The sequence below is a fragment of the Notamacropus eugenii genome, chromosome 2 (genome assembly GCF_028372415.1).
Source record: "Notamacropus eugenii isolate mMacEug1 chromosome 2, mMacEug1.pri_v2, whole genome shotgun sequence".
Lineage (NCBI taxonomy): Eukaryota > Metazoa > Chordata > Mammalia > Diprotodontia > Macropodidae > Notamacropus > Notamacropus eugenii.
In genome coordinates, this window is record NC_092873.1 from 98,267,721 (window position 1) to 98,287,331 (window position 19,611).

Consider the following 19,611-nt stretch of genomic DNA (forward strand, 5'->3'; position numbering starts at 1 on the left):
TTCCTCTTTACCCCATTCCCTGTTATCTTTCTTCATTATTTACCCTGACAAAATATACACACAAAAATTCCTTAACCTCCACCCCCAAAATCACTCTTTTTTTCTACTTCAGGCAGAAATATCACAGTTATGCCTAGGACTCCATCATGTTTGGGAGTGGCACGGTTTCAAAGATCAGAACATTTCAAATTCTATTCAGTGACTACAGACTCCTAACCTACCTCCCCCACTCATTTATTTATTTATTTTAAGTTTTCAACATTCATTTCCAGAAAATATTGAGTTCCAAATTTTCTCCCCATCTCTCCCCCCTACCAAATGCCATGCATTCTGATTACCCCTTCCACCAGTGTGCCCTCCCTTCTAATACCCCACTCTTCCCTTATCCCCATCGTCTCCATTGTCCTGTAGGGCAAGATAAATTTCTATACACCATTACCTGTATTTCTTATTTTCCAGTTGTATGCAAAAGCAATTCTCAATATTTGTTCCTAAAACTTTGAGTTCCAACTTCCCTTCCTTCCTCCACCCCACTGAGAAAGCAAGCAATTCAATATAGGCTATATATGTGTAGTTTTGCAAATGACTTCCATAATAGTCATGTTGTGTAAGACTAACTATATTTCCCTCCATCCTATCCTGACCCTCATTTCTAATATTCTCTCTGTTGACCTTTTCCCTCCCCAAGTGTGTTTACTTTTAATTTCTCCCTCCTCCCATTTGCCCTCCCTTCCATCATTCCCCCTACCCTGCTTATCCCATTCTCCCCTACTTTCCGGTAATGTAAGATAGATTTTCATATCAAATTGAGTGTGCATGTTACTCCTTCCTTGAGCCAGATATGATGAGAGTAAGTTTCACCTTTTCCCTCTCATCTCCCCCCCTTTTGCCCTCCATTGGAAAAGTTTTTTCTTGCCTCTTCTATGTGAGATAATTTGTCCCATTTCATTTCTCCCTTTCACCTCCCAATATATGCCTCTCTCACACATTAATTTTATTTTTTTGGATATGATCTCTTCCTATTCAACTCACCCTGTGCTCTCTATCTCTCTTTCTTTCTGTGTGTGTGTGTGTGTGTGTGTGTGGGTGTGTGTGTGTAATCCCTCCAACTACCCAGATACTGAGAAAAGTTTCAAAAGTTACAAATATTATCTTTCCATGTAGGAATGTAAACAGTTCAACTTTAGTAAGTCCCTTGTGATTTCTCTTTCCTTTTTATCTTTTCATGCTTCTCTTGATTCTTGTGTTTGAAAGTCAAAATTTTCTTTTCAGGTCTGATTTTTTCATCAAGAATGCTTGGAAGTCCTCTATTTCACTGAATGACCATTTTTCCCCCTGAAGTACTGAACTCAGTTTTTCTGAGTAGGTGATAGTTCTGTTGATTTCTGGAATATCATATTTGATGCCCTTCATTCCCTTAACGTAGAAGCTGCTAGATCTTGTGTTATCCTGATTGTATTTTCATAATACTTGAATTGTTTCTTTCTAGCTACTTGCAATATTTTCTTCTTGACCTGGGAACTCTGGAATTTGGTTACAATACTCCTAGGAGTTTCTCTTTTTGGATCTCTTTCAGGAGGTGATTGGTGAATTCTTTCAATATTTATTTTGCCCTCTAGTCCTAGAATATCAGGGCAGTTTTCCTTGATAATTTCATGAAAGATGATGTCTAGGCTCTTTTTTTAATCATGGCTTTCAGGTAGTCTCATAATTTTTAAATTGTCTCTCCTGGATCTATTTTCCAGGTCAGTTCTTTTTTCAATGAGATATTTCACAATATCTTCTATTTTTTCGGTTTTGTTTTGTAATTTCTTGGTTTTTTTATATAGTCATTAGCCTCCATCTGTTCCATTCTAATTTTTAAAAGAACTATTTTCTTTAGTAAGCTTTTGAACCTCCTTTTCAATTTGGCTAATTCTGCTTTTTAAAGCATTCTTCTCCTCATTGGCTTTTTGGATCTCTTTTGCCAATTGAGTTAGTCTATTTTTAAAGGTGTTATTTTCTTCAGCATTTTTTTTGGGGGTGTCCTTTAGCAAGCTGTTGACTCACTTTTCATGATTTTTTTGCATTGCTCTCATTTCTCTTCCCAATTTTTCCTTCACCTCTCTTACTTGATTTTCAAAATCCTTTTTGAGTTCTTCCATGGCCTGAGACTATTGTATATTTATTTTGGAGGTTTTGGATGCAGAAGCCTTGACTTTTATGTCTTCCCCTGATGGTAAACATTGTTCTTCCTCATACGAAAGGATGGGAGAGAATACCTGTTCACCACGAAAGTAACCTTCTATAGTCTTATTTTTTTCCCCCTTTTTTGGGCATTTTCCCAACCAGTTGCTTGACTTTTGATTCCTTTGTCAAGAGTAGGGTATACTCTGGGGATCTGTAAGTTCTCAGTTCCTCCAACATGGCACAATCAAGGGAGAGGGGTTTACTCCTCAGGGGCCTCCAGCTCTACCACGCCCCAGGACCCTGCTGAGGGCAGAGATTCAGATCAGCTGCTCAGTTTCCCCAGGGGTTTTAGACAGTGGCAGGGCCACCATTCAGGACTTATATTCAGATCAGCTACTCAATTCCCACAGGCATTTTAGGTAGGGGCAGGGCTGCCACTCAGAACTGAGGTTCCGATCAGCTGCTCAGTTCCCCCAGGGGCTTTATGTTGAGCTCTCCAACAATGGGACAATGGACACAGGTTGCTGCCTGAAGTGGCCACAGGCACCCCAGCTGCTGCCACCTGCTGCCTCTGCCACCACTTGGGGCTGGGCCTAGGGGAGGACCCTGCTCCCTTGTCATGGAGGTGAAAAATGTCTTTCATTGATCTTTGAAGTGTCTTTGTCACCTGTAGGTTGAGGGGCTCCGAGGCCTGCTCTGGTCCTGCTCTTCCCGGCACAATGTGGCTAAGGCTGGACTGGGCTTTGCTCCATGTCTAGTGAGACAGACAATTCCTGTTGGCCTTCCAGGTCACCCTGGGCTGGAAATCTCCTCCATTTCTCATTCCGTGGCTTCTGCTGCTCTAGAAGTTGTTGAGTTGATGGAGTGATTTGCCATTTCCTTCTCTAGCTCATTTAAAAAAATAAGGAAACTGAGGCAAAGAGGATTAAGTGACTTTCCCAGGGTCACAGAGGCCGTATTTGGGCTCAGGTCTTCCTAACTTCAGGTCCCATGATCTATCCACTGTGCTACCTAATTAGTGAAGCAAATTTCTACAGTGGAAATACCCTTAATTGTGATGAAATCACAGATCCAGACTGAAAGAAAAGGATGAAGGAAATAAAAGGGAAAAAAAAACCTTGAAGAAACAAATATTACCATAGAATATCTGCCCTAGTGATCTGCTATTCCTAATCTGGGAATTCGAATCTGCTATTACTAACCTTGGGTAATCCTAACCATTTAATTTCTCTGGGTCTGTCCCACAGTTGCTTATCATTACTGATGAAATTCTTGAATCTGAGTGGATTTCAGTTATTACAAATTTATGGTAGAAAATCCCTGCTGTTGATGGACAATTAACATGTGCTACTCTACTCTTATCAACTCCTTATCTCATTCACCATAGTAACTATCTTGAACCTTTTCCTTTCAACAAGACATCCACCATGCTCTACCCTTACATTTATAGTCAATGGCACAACTTTCACTGAGACTGCAGTCTTCTGAAATGAGCTCCCTTTGCTGCCTACCTCCATTCTTCAAGCATTCTAGTATCATTAACTTCTCTGTCCTTTTCCCCTCTAGACTTCCCAAAAAGGAGATGTCAATGCCAGCGCACTTGCTTTAGTAATTCACACCCACTGGCCCCAAGTCATTGCTCCATGTTTTCTTTCTAATGCATCTTTAATATTGCCCTTGCCATGAGCTCTTTCCTATTTGTCTCCAAATATGTTCAGATTTCCCTAATCCTAGAAAAAAAATATTTTTCTTCACTCTTTTTCTAGCCCATCCATTTATTATTCCATACATTTCTTCCACTGTTCAAAGTTTTCTTCATTTCCTCACTCCACATTTACCACTGGGCTTCTGCCAACATCACTCTATAGAAATTGCTTCTCTAAGATCACCAGAAATTTCACAATCACTAAATGTAACTGTTTTTGCATTTCTTACCCCTCTTGTCCTCTCATCATTCACCCATTCTCCCATATTCATGTCTGTTTGATCATCTTTGACTCCTCTCTCCCTTCAATATCAGATCTTATTAATTCCATCTCCACAGCATATCTCACATCTATCCCTCTATTCTCTATTTCCATTGAGATTATCCTTATTTAGGCCTTCATTCCCACCCAATCTGATATCTCCTGCCATAGTCTTCTTACAGGTCTTTTTTCTGCTTCTTCCTTCTCCAAACCATTGGTCATACTAACACCAGACTAAGTTCTTTTAAAAAATTATATGAATACATTTTGATTCCACACAATGCTTTCTCTTATCTATTAAAATATTTATTAAGTACATTCCCTGAGGAAAGGATTATAAATTTCTAATAGAAAAGAGGGGTCTATGTGTGTGTGTCTATGTGAGTGTGTGTGTGTGTGTGTGTGGCAGTGTGACAAAAATGCTGACCGTTATGATTGAAGAATTTTGTTACTACTCCAAGTACAAATTATGCTAATATTGAATTCTTATTCATCCTTAAAAGTATATATTATGCTTTAAGGTTTACGAACCACTTGATATATGCCATCTAGTTTGAACCTCAACTACAAAGCTATTTTCACCCTTGAAACCTTCCCTTATTTCCCCAAGTTGGCAATTATCTTTATCCTATGATCTCACATAGTACTTTGTATTTTAACTGTAACACACTGAACAAATATTATAAATATTGATGCTGCTAGCTTCCTCATCTCCCTCCCCCCCACCGCCCTGCCACTGCCAGGCCCCCTCTCAGCACAAAAATAAATGTTTGTCACATTTTCTACTGGTTTTCAGAAAATTCAAGGGCTCCATCCTTTATCCCTTGTTTTTCTTTTTACATACCAAGACCCTTGACATTTTGTTGTACCCTTGTGGATGTAAGTATCTACCAAATGCATATTTCAATATAACTCTATAAGTATGCACCTGGTCATACCATTGATAGGATGCTGAACTTGAGAGTCAAGAAGACTTTAGTTCAAACCTCACCTGTCACTTACTAGCTCTGTAATCTTAGCCATTGAATCTTTATCTGCCTCACTTTTGTTATGTGATAATAATAGGATCTACTTTATAAGGTTGTCATGATTAGATGTCAAATTAGATGACGTATGTAAAGTGTTTTGCAAACTTTAAAGTGCTACATAAGCATTAGCTTATTTTATTATCTAGTCCTGCCTAATATCCTACTTAGAAGGCATTTTAGATTGGTTGTCTCAATACCAACTCAAGCAAACAAAAAAAAAAAATCCAACACAAAACACAACCCAGAAAAGAGAGACCTATTTAGTTTTTAATCCCATAATGCAAAAATGACACCAAATCACCCACTTCCCACATAAAAAAGCTCATTGTCATCTTTGGTACATTACTGTTCTATACTCAACACATTTCAGTAACCAAATCTTGTAATTTTTTTCTCTTCATCTTGAAAACTTCCTTTTCTTCTCCATCCCTGCTATCTATGCAAGACTCACTCTAGACTCTAGCAATGTCTCCCTCAGATCATTTTCATCTAAGACCACATTATAGCTAGAATTATCTCTTTCTGGCCTCTTCCCACCACTACCAGTCATATTCTTCCTCACATTCTTACCACTGTATATACTAATGTACATGGAGTCTCCCTTAAAGTTCAAGTATAAGGTCCTTATAGTTGGCTCCACAGACTTACCATGCTATCCCAAATATCCTCATTTCTTTGATTCCTACTTATTATCCTTTCCCACAGGATCATAGATTTAAAGTCAGAATTATCACTTAGACTCACATGCTCCTTTTACAGCTGAGGAAGCAGAAACTCAGAGTAGTTAAATATCTTGCCTAATGCCACCAGGATAATAAATTAAGGCATGAAGTCCAGGTCCTCTCTCCATTATATCACACTGCCTCCCAATCTGCTCCACAGCTCCTTCACTTGATCATCTTATTTCTGCTTCCAATGCTTTTCCAAGGTAACATTATATACATAGAATACCATTTGCTATCTCACCGCTTTTGTCCTCCCAAACCTAAAGCTAGTCATACTCTTTAAAGCAGTTCTTCTGAGAAGTCATCCTGTATTGATCAATTGGAAATAATATCTCCCCTATGAAGGAATTTCTGGGACACATTAATTTTTAATACATTTAACATGACCTACACATATGACAAATATTGAAATAATTCTTAATTTAATTGAAATAAACTTTAATAATTAGTTATCTGAAACTTAACTTATGTTTACTTGCTCACTAGCTCTGCTCTACATATGTCACTATGTTTCAGAATGTGAATTCCATTGGGCAGGACCATTTGCTCTAAGGATATTTTATGCACAATGGCACCTAGTAAATGACAATCTAAAATAGGAAAGTAGCATCTCACAAGGTTTCAGTGTCCTTTCTTTGTCCTCCCTTAAGCCACTCCTACTACATATAATAATAGTAAAAAATACAATTGGGTAATTACAAAGCTGGCGGAGATCTCAGGCTAAGATCATAAATACTAGGAGAAAAAGCAGAGCTCAGATTGGGGCCAGAAATGAGGTCAGTCAGTCAGTAAATAAACATTTATTAAGCATCTATTTGCCAACCACTCTATGTTCCATAACAGAACTGTCCTTGGGTAGTCTCATATAATAGGAGAAATAAAGGAGAGATAGAGAAAGAGGGAGAGATACAGAGATAAAGATAGAGAAAGAAAAAGACAGACAGAGATAGAGACAGAGATAAAGAGAGAAACAGACAAGTGACAATAGTACTTGTAGAGAAGAGATATAGCAGTGATTTTCAATTGAGAAAGGTACCGGCTGTCTCAGGTCTTGGAATCCAAAACAGCTAAAATACATACCAGTCTAAAATATGGACTCTGCTAATTCTTGACTAAAAATGGAAACTGAAGTTAATTAGGTAATAGGCTTTACTTGTACTTGATTTGTTCTTTACCTCTTCTTAACCTTTGGATTTCTTTATGTAGATTGTTTTTATATATTCAGCAAAAGAGTTGAAATTAGAAGGATTTGGTTGATTCTCAACATAAATATAAGATCATGGAGCAAAAGGGACTCATAACTTTGTTTATGCAGAACTAACAGAGATAGTAAAGATTCAGGGTATTTGTATCTAGTAAATGTAAAAAGAATGAGGTCTCTGTTACAGTAAGCATAAAAGTTAAATTAATGAATAGTATTGGAGGTGTTCTATACTCCAATTAACAAAAAAATGTCCTTTTAAAAGTAGATACTTTTCCTAGAGCATAAATGTTCAGGGACTTTCTAATTACTTTCAGTACCCTGGGCACATGGTGCCACCAGAGAAAATAAGACTTCTGTCTTGAAGATTCATACTTACTAACTCCAAATTTCTAAACTTGCCAATATTTATAACTGGAATCCAGAGCAGTTCATCTGTTTTTTAAATAAAAGCTGCATGTGAATGAATCTCTGCTCTTCCTAAGCTACATACCATTGGTCATTTTTCAGCCATCTTTTGAGTTTCACCCACGCGCCAGCCACAAACTCAGGGCCATGGTAACACTGTGGTCAGCCTGTAATTCTGTCAGCCAGCTAAAGAAAACTGCCCTTCCTTCCTACAGTGGGCTGTTATAGCTCGGCACTTAAACAGAAAGAGTAAAACAGGGTGGTTGATTTTTTTCTAAAAATGCCTACGTCAACTGTAATTGAAACATTACAGAGAGGTGCAAAGAGCCCATGCTTTGCGTTCAGCTAAAGGAGGACCATACAGGAGTTTCCACAGGAGCATTGCAATAGCCTAAAAATAACAGCTGCAGGAAATTCTATTTTTCATAAGGTAATATTTCCCACTCTTCACATATTTTGTTTGCCAGAAGAATGTTTTTAGCCACAACCTGAAGAAGGCAATGTGAAAGAGAAGCAGGGAGGAATGGGCAGCTCGTGAGGAGAGAGTTTTTGAAGACCCAGACACTCATCCCACTCCCTGTTCCTCCAAAGGAGGGAAGACTTTCCTGGCATTTAAGAAAGGATACTAATTTCATTGTCTCGCTGCTTCAGGATATCTCTCAGTTTTTTAAATTCTTCCTCCTTTAATGGCACTTCTCCATCTTGGTCTTTGATTTCATGGGAGGGTTCACTTTTTTCAGGAATCTTTCTTTCATTCAATAGTTTCTGTAAGATGAAAAAATTAAAACTCAGCATGCCTTCTCTCTATCCCACTTTTCTTTCTCTGTTAATTTTCTTCCTTCACAGGAAGAGCATATTGATTTGAAGGGGCCAATAAGTGCCTTTTATCCATAAAACATTAGGATCAAGATCATGTGTTCTATTTGCTTATAAAACATAAAGAGAAGGCAGAAATTTAGGCTAAACAGTTTGCCTCCCCATAAGAATAATATCTTATATAAAGGAAAACCAGCCAGAACAGGAGGCTACAGGTGGAGCAGGATCAAATCAATGAGAAATATAGAACCCAGTTCTTCTGATACAGTCTGGAAGACACAAGGAAGTACACTTTATGAAAAGTGGACATGTACAGCATAAGAACGACATCAAAGTAAGCCTGTGGACATTTTTTGGATAAAAAGACATAACCTTTGAGGGAACTCCTGAGAGATTCTTGAGAACAGCCCTACTTAGTATCACTTTGGACATTTTGAATCTAATTCAGGTATTTTAAGAAATCCTTTCCCATTACATCTTACAGAGGTGGGTTCATTGTGCAGAGTTCAGACTAGCTGAAGTTTGAATATGAAAAAAATGAGTTTTCTAATACTCACCTTTCTTACTTACCTTTAAACGTTGGAAGCAGTGGTGGATTTTACGCATGTCAGATCCCACCTCTAGCCTACTCTCTGGATCTTGATCTTCTAAAAAGGATGCAATTTGTTCCTCCAGTCTGAAAAGAGACAATTTCCGAATAAAGCCCAGATACTAGAAACTTTAGAAATTCCAATAGCAGCACTAAATAACACTTTGTCAAACTAAAAATAAATTTTAGAAATAGGAAATTTCCCCTTTCTTGGGACCTACATAGTTAATCAAACTTTGCTTACAGATAATGAAAGAAAGCATTTGTCTACACAGATAACATCTGAGGATCATGATGCAAAACTTGGCTTCTAATTTCTAATTCACATAAACATCACATTAAAAAAGCCCTTTGCTTTACTGAATGGAAAATTCCTAGCAAGTATTGCTGTAAAGTAACTTCTAATGTAAAATCAGAGATGGGATTCCATGAAATACTCATCACAAGGGTTACATGAAACTTTTAGCGACCTTAAGAAAGTCATTTAGTCTTTCTCTAAAATGTTTCCTGTAAAATGAAGGGGGTGGTCTTAGATGCTCAGCTCTGAAATTATTATCTATGACCCTAAGAATATTACTAGGACTGTTCGATATTAAGTTTTAGAGGAGCTAAGAGGATTGATCTTTCTAAGGCCCGTGTCTGCTTAACAGTTCACTTTTCATTTGTAGCTCTTTGCCACATTTTCTCACTCAGGAGTCTTGTGTCCATTCTTAGGTCACAGCAAGTTCCTGTATTCTCTTGTGTGGGAATCCCTGACCTAACCTTTACATACTCTTCAGCTATCACACTCCTTCTTTTGTCAGAGTGTTTATAGTCTAATAAGATCTAGATCAGGGGTGGGGAACCTCTGGCCTCAAGGCTATATGTGGCCTTCTAGATACTCAAGTGTGGCCCTTCATAGGGCAAAGAGTGCTGATCTTAAAGTATCCTTACAGGACCTGGGTTCAAATTCCAGCTCCACTATCTATTTTCTGTCACTACCTCAAACAAGTCAATTTAAACCTCAGTTTTCTCCCTTAGAGTACAACAGAGTTGGACTAGATGATTTCAAGGATATTATCTAGGTCTAAATATGTGCTTTTTTAAACATGCTCCTTAAACTCAGAATTTCAGTTCCTATTAACTAAATTAGTTCTTTACATTTTTAATTTGCAAATTCAAAATATGTTGGCCAGAGTTTATTAAGAATGGGGGATGAAAGTGTCATCTATCTGGTCTCTGGAAGTCTTCTTGGAAGAGACTTTCAAATCCCCACATACCATGATACCTATACTGTTAGACCTAGATGAAAGAGTCCTTCTAACAAAGTTGTCCTAGTCTTAGATTGAGGGAAATGAAGTTTAGATCTCCTCAGTGAAAACCTTAGACATAGATCTCTCAAGGACAGCTCAAGGAGAGAGTTCCATCTCAGAGGCTAATGCAGCTTGGTGACCTGGGAAAAGGAGTGATACTGTTCATGTTTAGGCTTTGTGTAGCCTTTGAATTACTGAATGGGGGAATATCATGTGTGAATTCAGTAGACTAGGAAGTGGTACCCCTCCTGAGCTGAAAAGGAGGATCCTGGACTAAGGCACTCTGGGAATGGAATCCACTGCCTACCAAGAAAGCTGGGTCTTTGGGGATAATAGGCTGTATGCTGTAGAGTTGGAAAGGACCTTGGCAATTATCTAGGATATCTTCACACGCTCACTAGATTCTGCTGCCAGCCATTTTGAGTTAACTCTCTCACTAATCAACATTAGGCTGGAAGTAGCAACTAACCAATTCATTCTTTTTGCTACTTCATAAGGCAGTAACTTTTTCCATATGTTACAGTCACCACTTGTGTGAGGAAGCATTTTCTGAAGGAAGAGTGAAACAGAATCCCATTTCATAAGAAAACATTACAAGATATAAGCCTGCTGATTAGCTAAGTGACTATGGACAAATTGTTCAACCTCAGATATAACAGAAGTTCTGGATATAATTCCTTCCCTTTTTTCTACCAATTGGTATGAAAAGGATAAATAAGATGTAAATTAAGGGTTTGACAATTTCTGGGTTGCTAATCTCTTCTTGGAATGTTGTTCTCCTGTTAAATAACCAAATGTGGAAGAAAAGGCCTCCTGGCAGCCCGTTCTCTTCTCTGCTCATGAGACCCACATTGAATACTGTAATGCTAATGAGATTAAAGATCTTCCCTACCCATTAATGGGCCTGCCTATTACAAAAAGCTTGATTAGGGGAGGCCCACACCTTTTGTTAGTTTCCTAATGAGGCACTGGTTTAAAGGGTTGTAATGCTCTCTGGCTCTGAAAAGTGAGACTCTGAGGTTAAGTTTTACTTTGGGACTTACTGACTGGAAGTGTTTGTTTGGCCAGAGGAAACTCTGGGCAGACCCTAAGGAGCCCCCTGGCTTTGAAAACTCAGATGTTGGTGCTTCTCTCTCTGGTAACTATGTATGTATGGTCAGCTGCTTGGATCTGTCTGTTGATCTGTAATGTATGTATTGCTTATGGTCAGGCAGCTGGAAGCTTTGTCTGTTATTATTTCTTTGTATTTTCTCTGAAATTCAGGGTGCTGACTTTTTCCCCTGAACTAAGTAAATGACATATGTACTTGATTAAATTAATTACTGAGCCCTCAAAGTTTGCTTTCCTTTTAGAAAAGCAGATCTAAAAATCTGTGACAGCAGGCCTTCCTATGTATGTTGGGGTTCTTGTTTTTACAAACACGCAGACAATACATTCTTTCCTTCTTACATTAGATTTTTGTTTTTCCCTCATCAAATAAGGAGTTGGTCTAATCATCATAAAGTTTGAAAACACTAAATGTATTCCAACATGAGCTGTAGGCCTTTTTACACAGATTATATCTGTGTAGTCAGTTGCTTTTTCCCACTATGCAGGCCCTACATTCCCCTTCCTTCAAAGCTGTTGGGTTAAGGTCTTTGTCACAGATACCACTGAGGAAGCCTTCCAGCTCCTTCTAACACTTCAAACACCACAGAATGCTTTTTCAAGATGATTCCCCAAAGGACAAATGAGGACAAAAACCATACTTGTTTATTCTTTTTTGAAAACCAAGAGTGAAAAAAAAAAGGAAATAAAACATTTAAACTCTAGAGAAAAATAGTGATTTATATGTATCATTCATTTCCTTTTGGTATGTGTAGGAAATTTCTGTGGTTATTGCTGAACTTGACATAGTACCATCTCCCTCAGATTGAAAGTAGTTGGTATCAAAATCACAAACCAGTTAAAAAGTTTTACAGAACTGCAACATTTTAGGCACAATTATAACATCAGTATTGGTCCTATTCATATTTCCTTATGTCTCTGTACTCCCTTTGCAGATCACTTTCTCCTTCACTTAGTCCCAGGCAACATTGTTAGTCATAGTTATAGATTTGTTTTTTAGAGTTTGGGCAACAGAATTTCTATTAATGAAAATCATATCTCTATTACCTCTATTCTTTGAGAAGCAAATAAATAAAAAAAGAGAGAATCAGAGGATGTAGGGGGAAAAGAATGAAAATTTATTCATACCTCCAAAAACCTTTGACAAGGTTCTAAACCAAAGGTTATTGAAATCAAAAAAAAACAAAAAAAACCCCCTGAGTTACCATGGGGTTGATTAGAGTTTCTGATAGGAAACAACACATAGGAAAAATAAATGTTTTTGGATGAAGAAGTATAAACAACGAATCCCTTAAAGAATTGGTGCTGGATTTCATCTTGGATATATACACAAATAACTTGGAAGTATACTGACAATGGGTGGCTGGGACCCAGAAAACCACTCAGCCCTATTTGAGGGGTTGGAAACTTCCCTGGCAAGATGCATAAGTAGTATTCACAGAATGAAAAGTGATCAAAGTGGGGAGAAGGTTGGCTGATGATCCCACCCTAGAAATAAGAAGTACAAGAAGGTATACTCTACCAGTGAGAAGAATGGTGAAAGATTATCAGTGGGGCATTAAGGTCAGGAACATCTGATGGGATAACAAGGTCATTGTCCATCAGTGAGGCTGAAAGGTTAGGAAAAGTTTCTCTTCTGGTAGATGGGGAGAAAGAAACTTTCTTTTATGCAAGAGTGCTTGAAATTGTGTAGGCCACAAAGAGGAAGATCTCATTCTAAGGAAGAGTTTTTTTTCCTTTCAACTGATTAACAGATAAGAGGCTCTCTTCTTTTTCTTTCTGTTTGCAGGTTGGGTACCACATTTTAGGAATACAGCTATTCAGGAAGGGAGGAAAGGAAGGAAGAAGCATTTATACAATAGCTACTATGTGCTAGGTACACAATAAGTGCTTTTTACAAATATTATCTCATGTGAAGTAGGTGCTGTTATTATTGTTATTTTATAGATAAGGAAACAATGGTTAAGTGATCTGTCTAGGGTCACATGACTAGTATATACCTAAGGTCAGATTTGAACTCAGGTCTTCATGACTCCTGACTCTATTATCTATTCACTGTGCCACCAAGTAAATGTTAAAAATAGCTTAGTGGAAGCCCAAAGGCTCAGAACCCCAATCTTAGACTTATAGAATTCTAAAGATCTTAGAAAAATCCATTTTCTTGGTCTTACAGATGAAAAACTGGGGTTCTAAAAGTCTAATTAATTGACAGTCCTGGTCACACAGCTAGTTAGTGAAAGAAAAGGTCCCCAAATCCTTGCCTGAAACAGTCTAGTGCTCTTTCCATTCTACCACAGTGCTTCTCACTTCTTGATCATTTGGACACCAATGACAGTGTTGTGTTCCAGAGAAGACACAAAGGAATTTCCAGTAGTGATTAGAGATACAGGATCTCACATCTTCAGCCCATCTCCTGACAAGCTAAAGAAACAGACTGATCCTAAATTGATTCCTGAAATGAATGTCTCTGTTTAAAAAGTGTCAATGAAGATGTTTTAAATTCCATGACCATAGTGTGGACTCTAAGAAGGAATGGAGACCATGTGATAAACAAAGGGCAAAATATTTTTGGGAACATTCTGTTAATCTAGGGATTTAATGGGAACAGATGAACAAAGTTCAGAGTCAAATACATTCACTGTATAGCAGTATGGACTACTGAATTCCATAGTATTTTAGTGTGAACAAGATCAGAACTGGCAAGGAAGACTTATAACTATTAAACTCAAAGAGTATGAGAATTAAATACTAAGGGATGAAGGATGATAGTCATAATGTCAACAAAGTCATCAAATTCTAACAGGTGTGATTAGAAAATTAGATAACTCCAAATATGAGTAACTGTGGACTAGCTGGGTGGTGATCTTGCAAAAGTTATTAATTTTTCTGCACCTCAATTTCTACTTCTTAAATTGGGATAACTATTTAGTTAAAGGTTGGATATGATGTCATTTCTAGGCTCCTTCTAAATCTAAAATGTCTCAAAGTGAAATAAAACGAAACTGTTTCTCCCATATATGAAAAATATGTACATATAAATTAGTTAGTGGTCCACTGCTGATATTGTCATTTTCAGAGTGAGTGAATCAGGTTCAGCTGTTGGCCAGAACATTTAACTTTTTGTAGTAACAGGTTATAGTGAAAATCATTAGACTTGTACTCAGAAAAGTTGGTGTTTATTCATAAGTATGATGTTGACCAATTCACTTGATCCCTCTGAGTCTTAAGATTCCCTATTTGCAAAATGGGAATGGTGTGTGTGTGTGTGTGTGTGTGTGTGTGTGTGTGTGTGTTCATTCTTCATTGCTGAAGAAGACCATGCCATCAGAGAAATGATGACATGACTTGCACTTGACTTTGTTTTGAGTGAGGGAGGGCTGTGCAGGTCACTAGCCTCACTTGTCCTCCAGAGCCATCTGAATCCAGTGACCACATATTCATCAGGATGACTGGAGATGACCCAGGATGAGGCAATTGGGGTTAAGTGACTTGCCCAAGGTCACACAGCTAGTGAGTGTCAAGTGTCTGAGGTGAGATTTGAACTCAGATCCTCCTGACTCCTGCACTGGTGCTCTATCAACTGTAGCACCTAGCTGCCCAAAATGGGAATGGTAATACTTAGATTACCTACTTCACAAGGTTGCTGTGAGGAAAAGACTTATAAATCATAAAGAATCATAAATATGAGTCATAGCAGCTGCTACTGTTATGACTATTATTTTGACAAGCCCAATATGAAAACTATATGTAATACCCCTCTTTGAAAAAAGGGAGCAGCATAAATGGTATTTCTATAATTTATAACTCCCTTGACCAAAAGGCAAGATTTTTCCAAAAATTCATTTTATTTTTTAAAAAAATTTATTATCTTTCCCTCTTATTGCTCCACCCTGAAGTGAACAATTTTTTAAAAAAGTCATAACAAGGAGAATAGTGTAGTAAAACAAATTCCCATAATGGCTATGTCTAAAAATTTATACCTCATTCCACAGTAAGTTTATAATCTTTCTGGCAGGAGGTGAACTTCCTCTTCAGTCCTCTGTACTCATGGTTTATCATTCCATTGATAAAAATCTTTCAAAAGATCAAAAAAGTTTTTGGAAGTTGTGGTTGTAGGACAATGGACCTAATAAGGACTTAATGTGAAGTGTAGGTCTAAATCTAATTTCTGCCAAACTGCTTTTCAATTTTTCCAACAGTTTATGTCAGGTAGTGAATCCTTACTCAAGTAACTGGAGTCTTTGGATACATGGAAGCCTATGCTACAGTGTTGGCTTTTATAGGCTTTGTTGCTTGCTCCAACTTGTTCCAACAGTCAGTCTATTTTTTATCCAGTGACAAATTGTTTGAATGATTACTGCTTTGTAATACTACTTTGTAGTATTGCTTTGAGACCTTGTACTAATTAGTAGACACCCTTCCTTGCCACTTTCCCCCTCATTATTATCCTTAATATTTTCGACCTTTTGTTCCTCCATATTTCTTTTATTATATTTTTTCTAGCTCTATAAAATATCTCTTTGGTAGTTTGGCTGTATAGCATTGAATAAATTATGTGTCAATTTACTACACTGACACAACTCATCCATAAATAATTAATATTTCCCCAGCTACTATATTCCTGCAAAGAGCATTTCTGGGTGGGTTTTGGTAGAGGCTCAGATATTTTATGTTTTCTATAGTTATTTTGAATGGAATACCTCTTTCTAGCTATTCCTGTTGGGTTTTGTTGGTAATATGAAGGAATCCTGATGATTTAGATGGATTTATTTTGAATCTTACAACTTTGTTGATTTTGTTTATGATTTCTATTTATTTTAGTTGAATCTTTAGGGTTTTCTAAGTAAATCATTATCTTATGTTAAAAAAGTGATAATTTCATTTACTTTTTTCCTTTATGTTTATTTCTATGATTTCTATTTCTTGTCTTATTGCTACATGACAAAAAAACAGAGCAAAGTTCTTTTTTTAATAACATTATCAACACATTTATCATGATATTTAGTCAATAAACTTGGTGTTTCCATAGCAGATTTTCCTCCTTGACTGACTTCAACAAACAAGGTACTTAAACAACACAATTAAACAAGATGACAAAATCATTTTCCTGTTAGTCATTAAAAAATTTTTTCTAATAAATCTGTAAGGAGTTCTAGAAGTCTTATTTTGTCTCTACTTACATATATTTTTACATATATTTACTTTAAGGTGTGTTAATTTTTTAAAACAAAAATCACTGGGAAAATACACAATGGACAGAGTGCTAAACCTTGAAGCCAAGATCACCCGGATTCCCAGATCCTTTCTCTAGGACATATTGGCTATGTGACATGGACAAATCATTTAACTTCTAACCAAAGATCGCTATACAAAAGATAACAAAGTCCAGTCCCTATTCCTATACTCTACACTCTCCACAATGGGGGAAAATAGAAGTCTAAAATGACAATAACTCAAGCTATGATCCAAGGAAGCTACATAAACATTTCTCCGGGTAATTAGTTACCTGTTTGCTTTGTCACTGTTATTTTTAAGTTTTGATGAAAACTTTGCTCCCAACTTGCTTTAAAGTGGTTATGTAGGAATGTTCAACAATTTTTTGGTCTGTTAGTATCATACATACACATGCATGTATAGATACATACATATATATATATATATATATACACATATACATGTGTATACTCCTCCCACTCCTACTTTTCTGACTTCTGCCAATAAATAACAGGAATTAATGGTTCCTCATGCAAAAAGGAAGGACAAGTTCAATATCAAGTATTCCACTTGAAAAGAACTAAAAACAGAAGAAGACTGGAAAGTTTATCTTTTCAGTGATAGACAGGAAATTCACATGTAAAGTCTCATTTAATATTAATCTTAGTTGTATAGATTTTCTTTACCTCCAAGAAGGCATAGCCACACAAGGAGCTCATAACAGATATATACAATCATTGCATGATTTAGAGATTTATAGATAATCTGAAAAATTTATATAAAGATCTTGACTAGTTGTACATATTGACTTCTTTTCTTATGCAAAACTAGCTTTTTTTAAAAAATGCAGTTAGGTTGATCTTTCCTCACTTTAAATATTCTGCAGTCTCTTAATTCAATGTTTTAAAAATAAAATTATATTTGATGAAATACAGAAGATTAAAAATAGATACATAATTTCTATGGTGGAGCCTTTTATACCATGAAGAAGCTCTATTATGAAGAGACAAATGAGAAATTTAAAAATCTAGGTTCTCATCTTGTTGGTTTTCTTAGAGTACATAGGACGTATGTCAGTACTGATGAATATATTTAGGCACACGAATAGTGGTCCAGAAATAATCATTATAATCAAAAAGTATATAATTTTAAAAAATTAGTTTAACTTAAAATTAACTTAAGAAGTTAAATTAAATTAAGAAGATAGGGTCTCAGAATGATATTTTGACCATAGCATAAAAATAGGAATTCCTAGCCCCTGGATGAGGAAAGAATACATCTAATAAGGGCAGATAAGAACACATTTGTTTAGAGATTTGTATATCTTGTATATCTACTTACAAAGATTTTATGTTAAAAAGGAAAAGGGAAAGGAGAAAGCTTGCCCATGTGTATTCTGAAAGAAGGTAGTTATAAGAACTCCAATAAAAATACCCAAAAATTATAGGAGATAAAGTCCAAGGAAAGAATCTAACAGTAAAAACAATGGCTTCCCACGTCCATATACAGATTATGGGGAACAAGCAGGGTTAACTGATGTCCTAACACAAGAAAGAAACTTGTCATTATAAATATCACTGAGTGGAATGGGACTCATGAACTTGAAAGGCATAGGATAGTTTAAAAGATACTGAATAGATTTTAAAAAGTCAGGAGAGAAAATGGGGCAGGAGGAGATTATTAAGAAGATATAATGGGGGGGGGGGGGGGAATCCAGGAATCAGGGAGTGGAAGTAAGGTACAGAACATCTGGATGAAGATCAGTGGAGGAAGAAATAGAAATGACATTTTCATTAGAGACCATCTAGACAGAAATAGGAAAAAGATGAGCAGTTTGGGAAAAAGATCACAAGCTTGATCAAAGCATGTCTCTGACTTTTCACTTTCCTTTAGCCTTTCTCCCCTCTTGGCTAATCAGTTCCAGAGTATTGTCAATTCCACCTCATTAACATCACTCCCAGTTGTCCTCTTCTCTCTGCTCAAAACATGACAACCACGGCCCAGGCCCTCAAACCTCTCACATCAGACTCCTACCTTCTGTAGCCCCTGTTCCATATGGCTACCAAATTGAACATGAGTGAAAATGATTGTGTCATTCATCTGCTCAAGAAGTTCCCACTCCCTTTAGAACCCTAAACCAAGTCATCAATGAGTGAATGATTAAAAAATCATTTCTTAAGTGCTTACAATGCGCTGACACTGATAAGTACTGGAGATACAAATACAAGCAAGCAAGATATTCCCTGTTCTCAAGAAGCTTACATTCAATGGAGAAAGATAACCCATATGGGGAGTAATGTCCAGGGAGGAGTTTTGATGAATAAGTTAAGAGTAGTCTAAGTCATTCCTCACCTGATTGGTATGTTCTTCTTAGGAATGTAACCTTGATTTTATTCCTATTCACAGAGCTAAAGGAGAGATATAGCTTGGAGAGGCCAGGAAGTGATGGACCTCAGACCATATCTGACATGCCTGACAAGCAGTTGTCCAGATTTTCCTCAAGGACCTCTAAGGAAAGGGAAGCTTCTACCACCCAAGGCAGACTGTTCCACTTTTGGACAGTTCTACTTGTTAGGAAGTTGTTGTTGACATCAAACCTAAATTTGTTTCTTTGCAACTTCTACTCCTTACTCCTAATTCTGCCTTCTTGGGTTTACCAGAATTAGTCAAATCCCTCTTCCACAGGATAGCCTTTCAAATGCTCAAATATTATTAAAAAATAAATAATTTATTATTATGAAAATTATAATAAATGCATCAATTTTTAGAGTTGGAAGGGACTTTGTAGGTAATTAAGTTCAAACTCTTCATTTTGCAGACAAAAATAATGTCATAACTGAAATTGAGAGTAGATTTAAGAGAGAGCTATGCTACGTCTGTTGTCTAGTCATTTACATTTAATCTGTACTATAGTTTTACCGTAATCCTGAAGTCAACTTCTCTATCAGAAACCCTAAGTATTAAGCTGTTCCTTTTGAAGGAGGTTTAATTTGGTTCTCTTGCCTAAATTTTTTAAATTTAAATTTGACAGTCTCAGTTTGGGTTGTTAGTGGTTAGTAATGTATTTGTTTATCATCCTTTGTAAATTCTTTACT

At 36.8% G+C, this 19,611-nt stretch overlaps 1 protein-coding gene across 3 annotated transcripts in view; it reads right to left on the reverse strand.

Moving 5' to 3' along the window:
- The window catches only part of KIF6 (kinesin family member 6), a 504,404-nt gene that overhangs the window by 256,914 nt on the left and 227,879 nt on the right, over nt 1-19,611 (reverse strand). For all 3 annotated transcript variants that reach the window (XM_072642001.1, XM_072642002.1, XM_072642000.1), the window contains 2 exons: nt 8,885-8,990; nt 8,125-8,263 (listed from right to left, as the gene is read on the reverse strand). In XM_072642001.1, the coding sequence (XP_072498102.1) occupies nt 8,125-8,263; nt 8,885-8,990 (245 nt within the window). The remainder of the gene's footprint in view (nt 1-8,124; nt 8,264-8,884; nt 8,991-19,611) is intronic.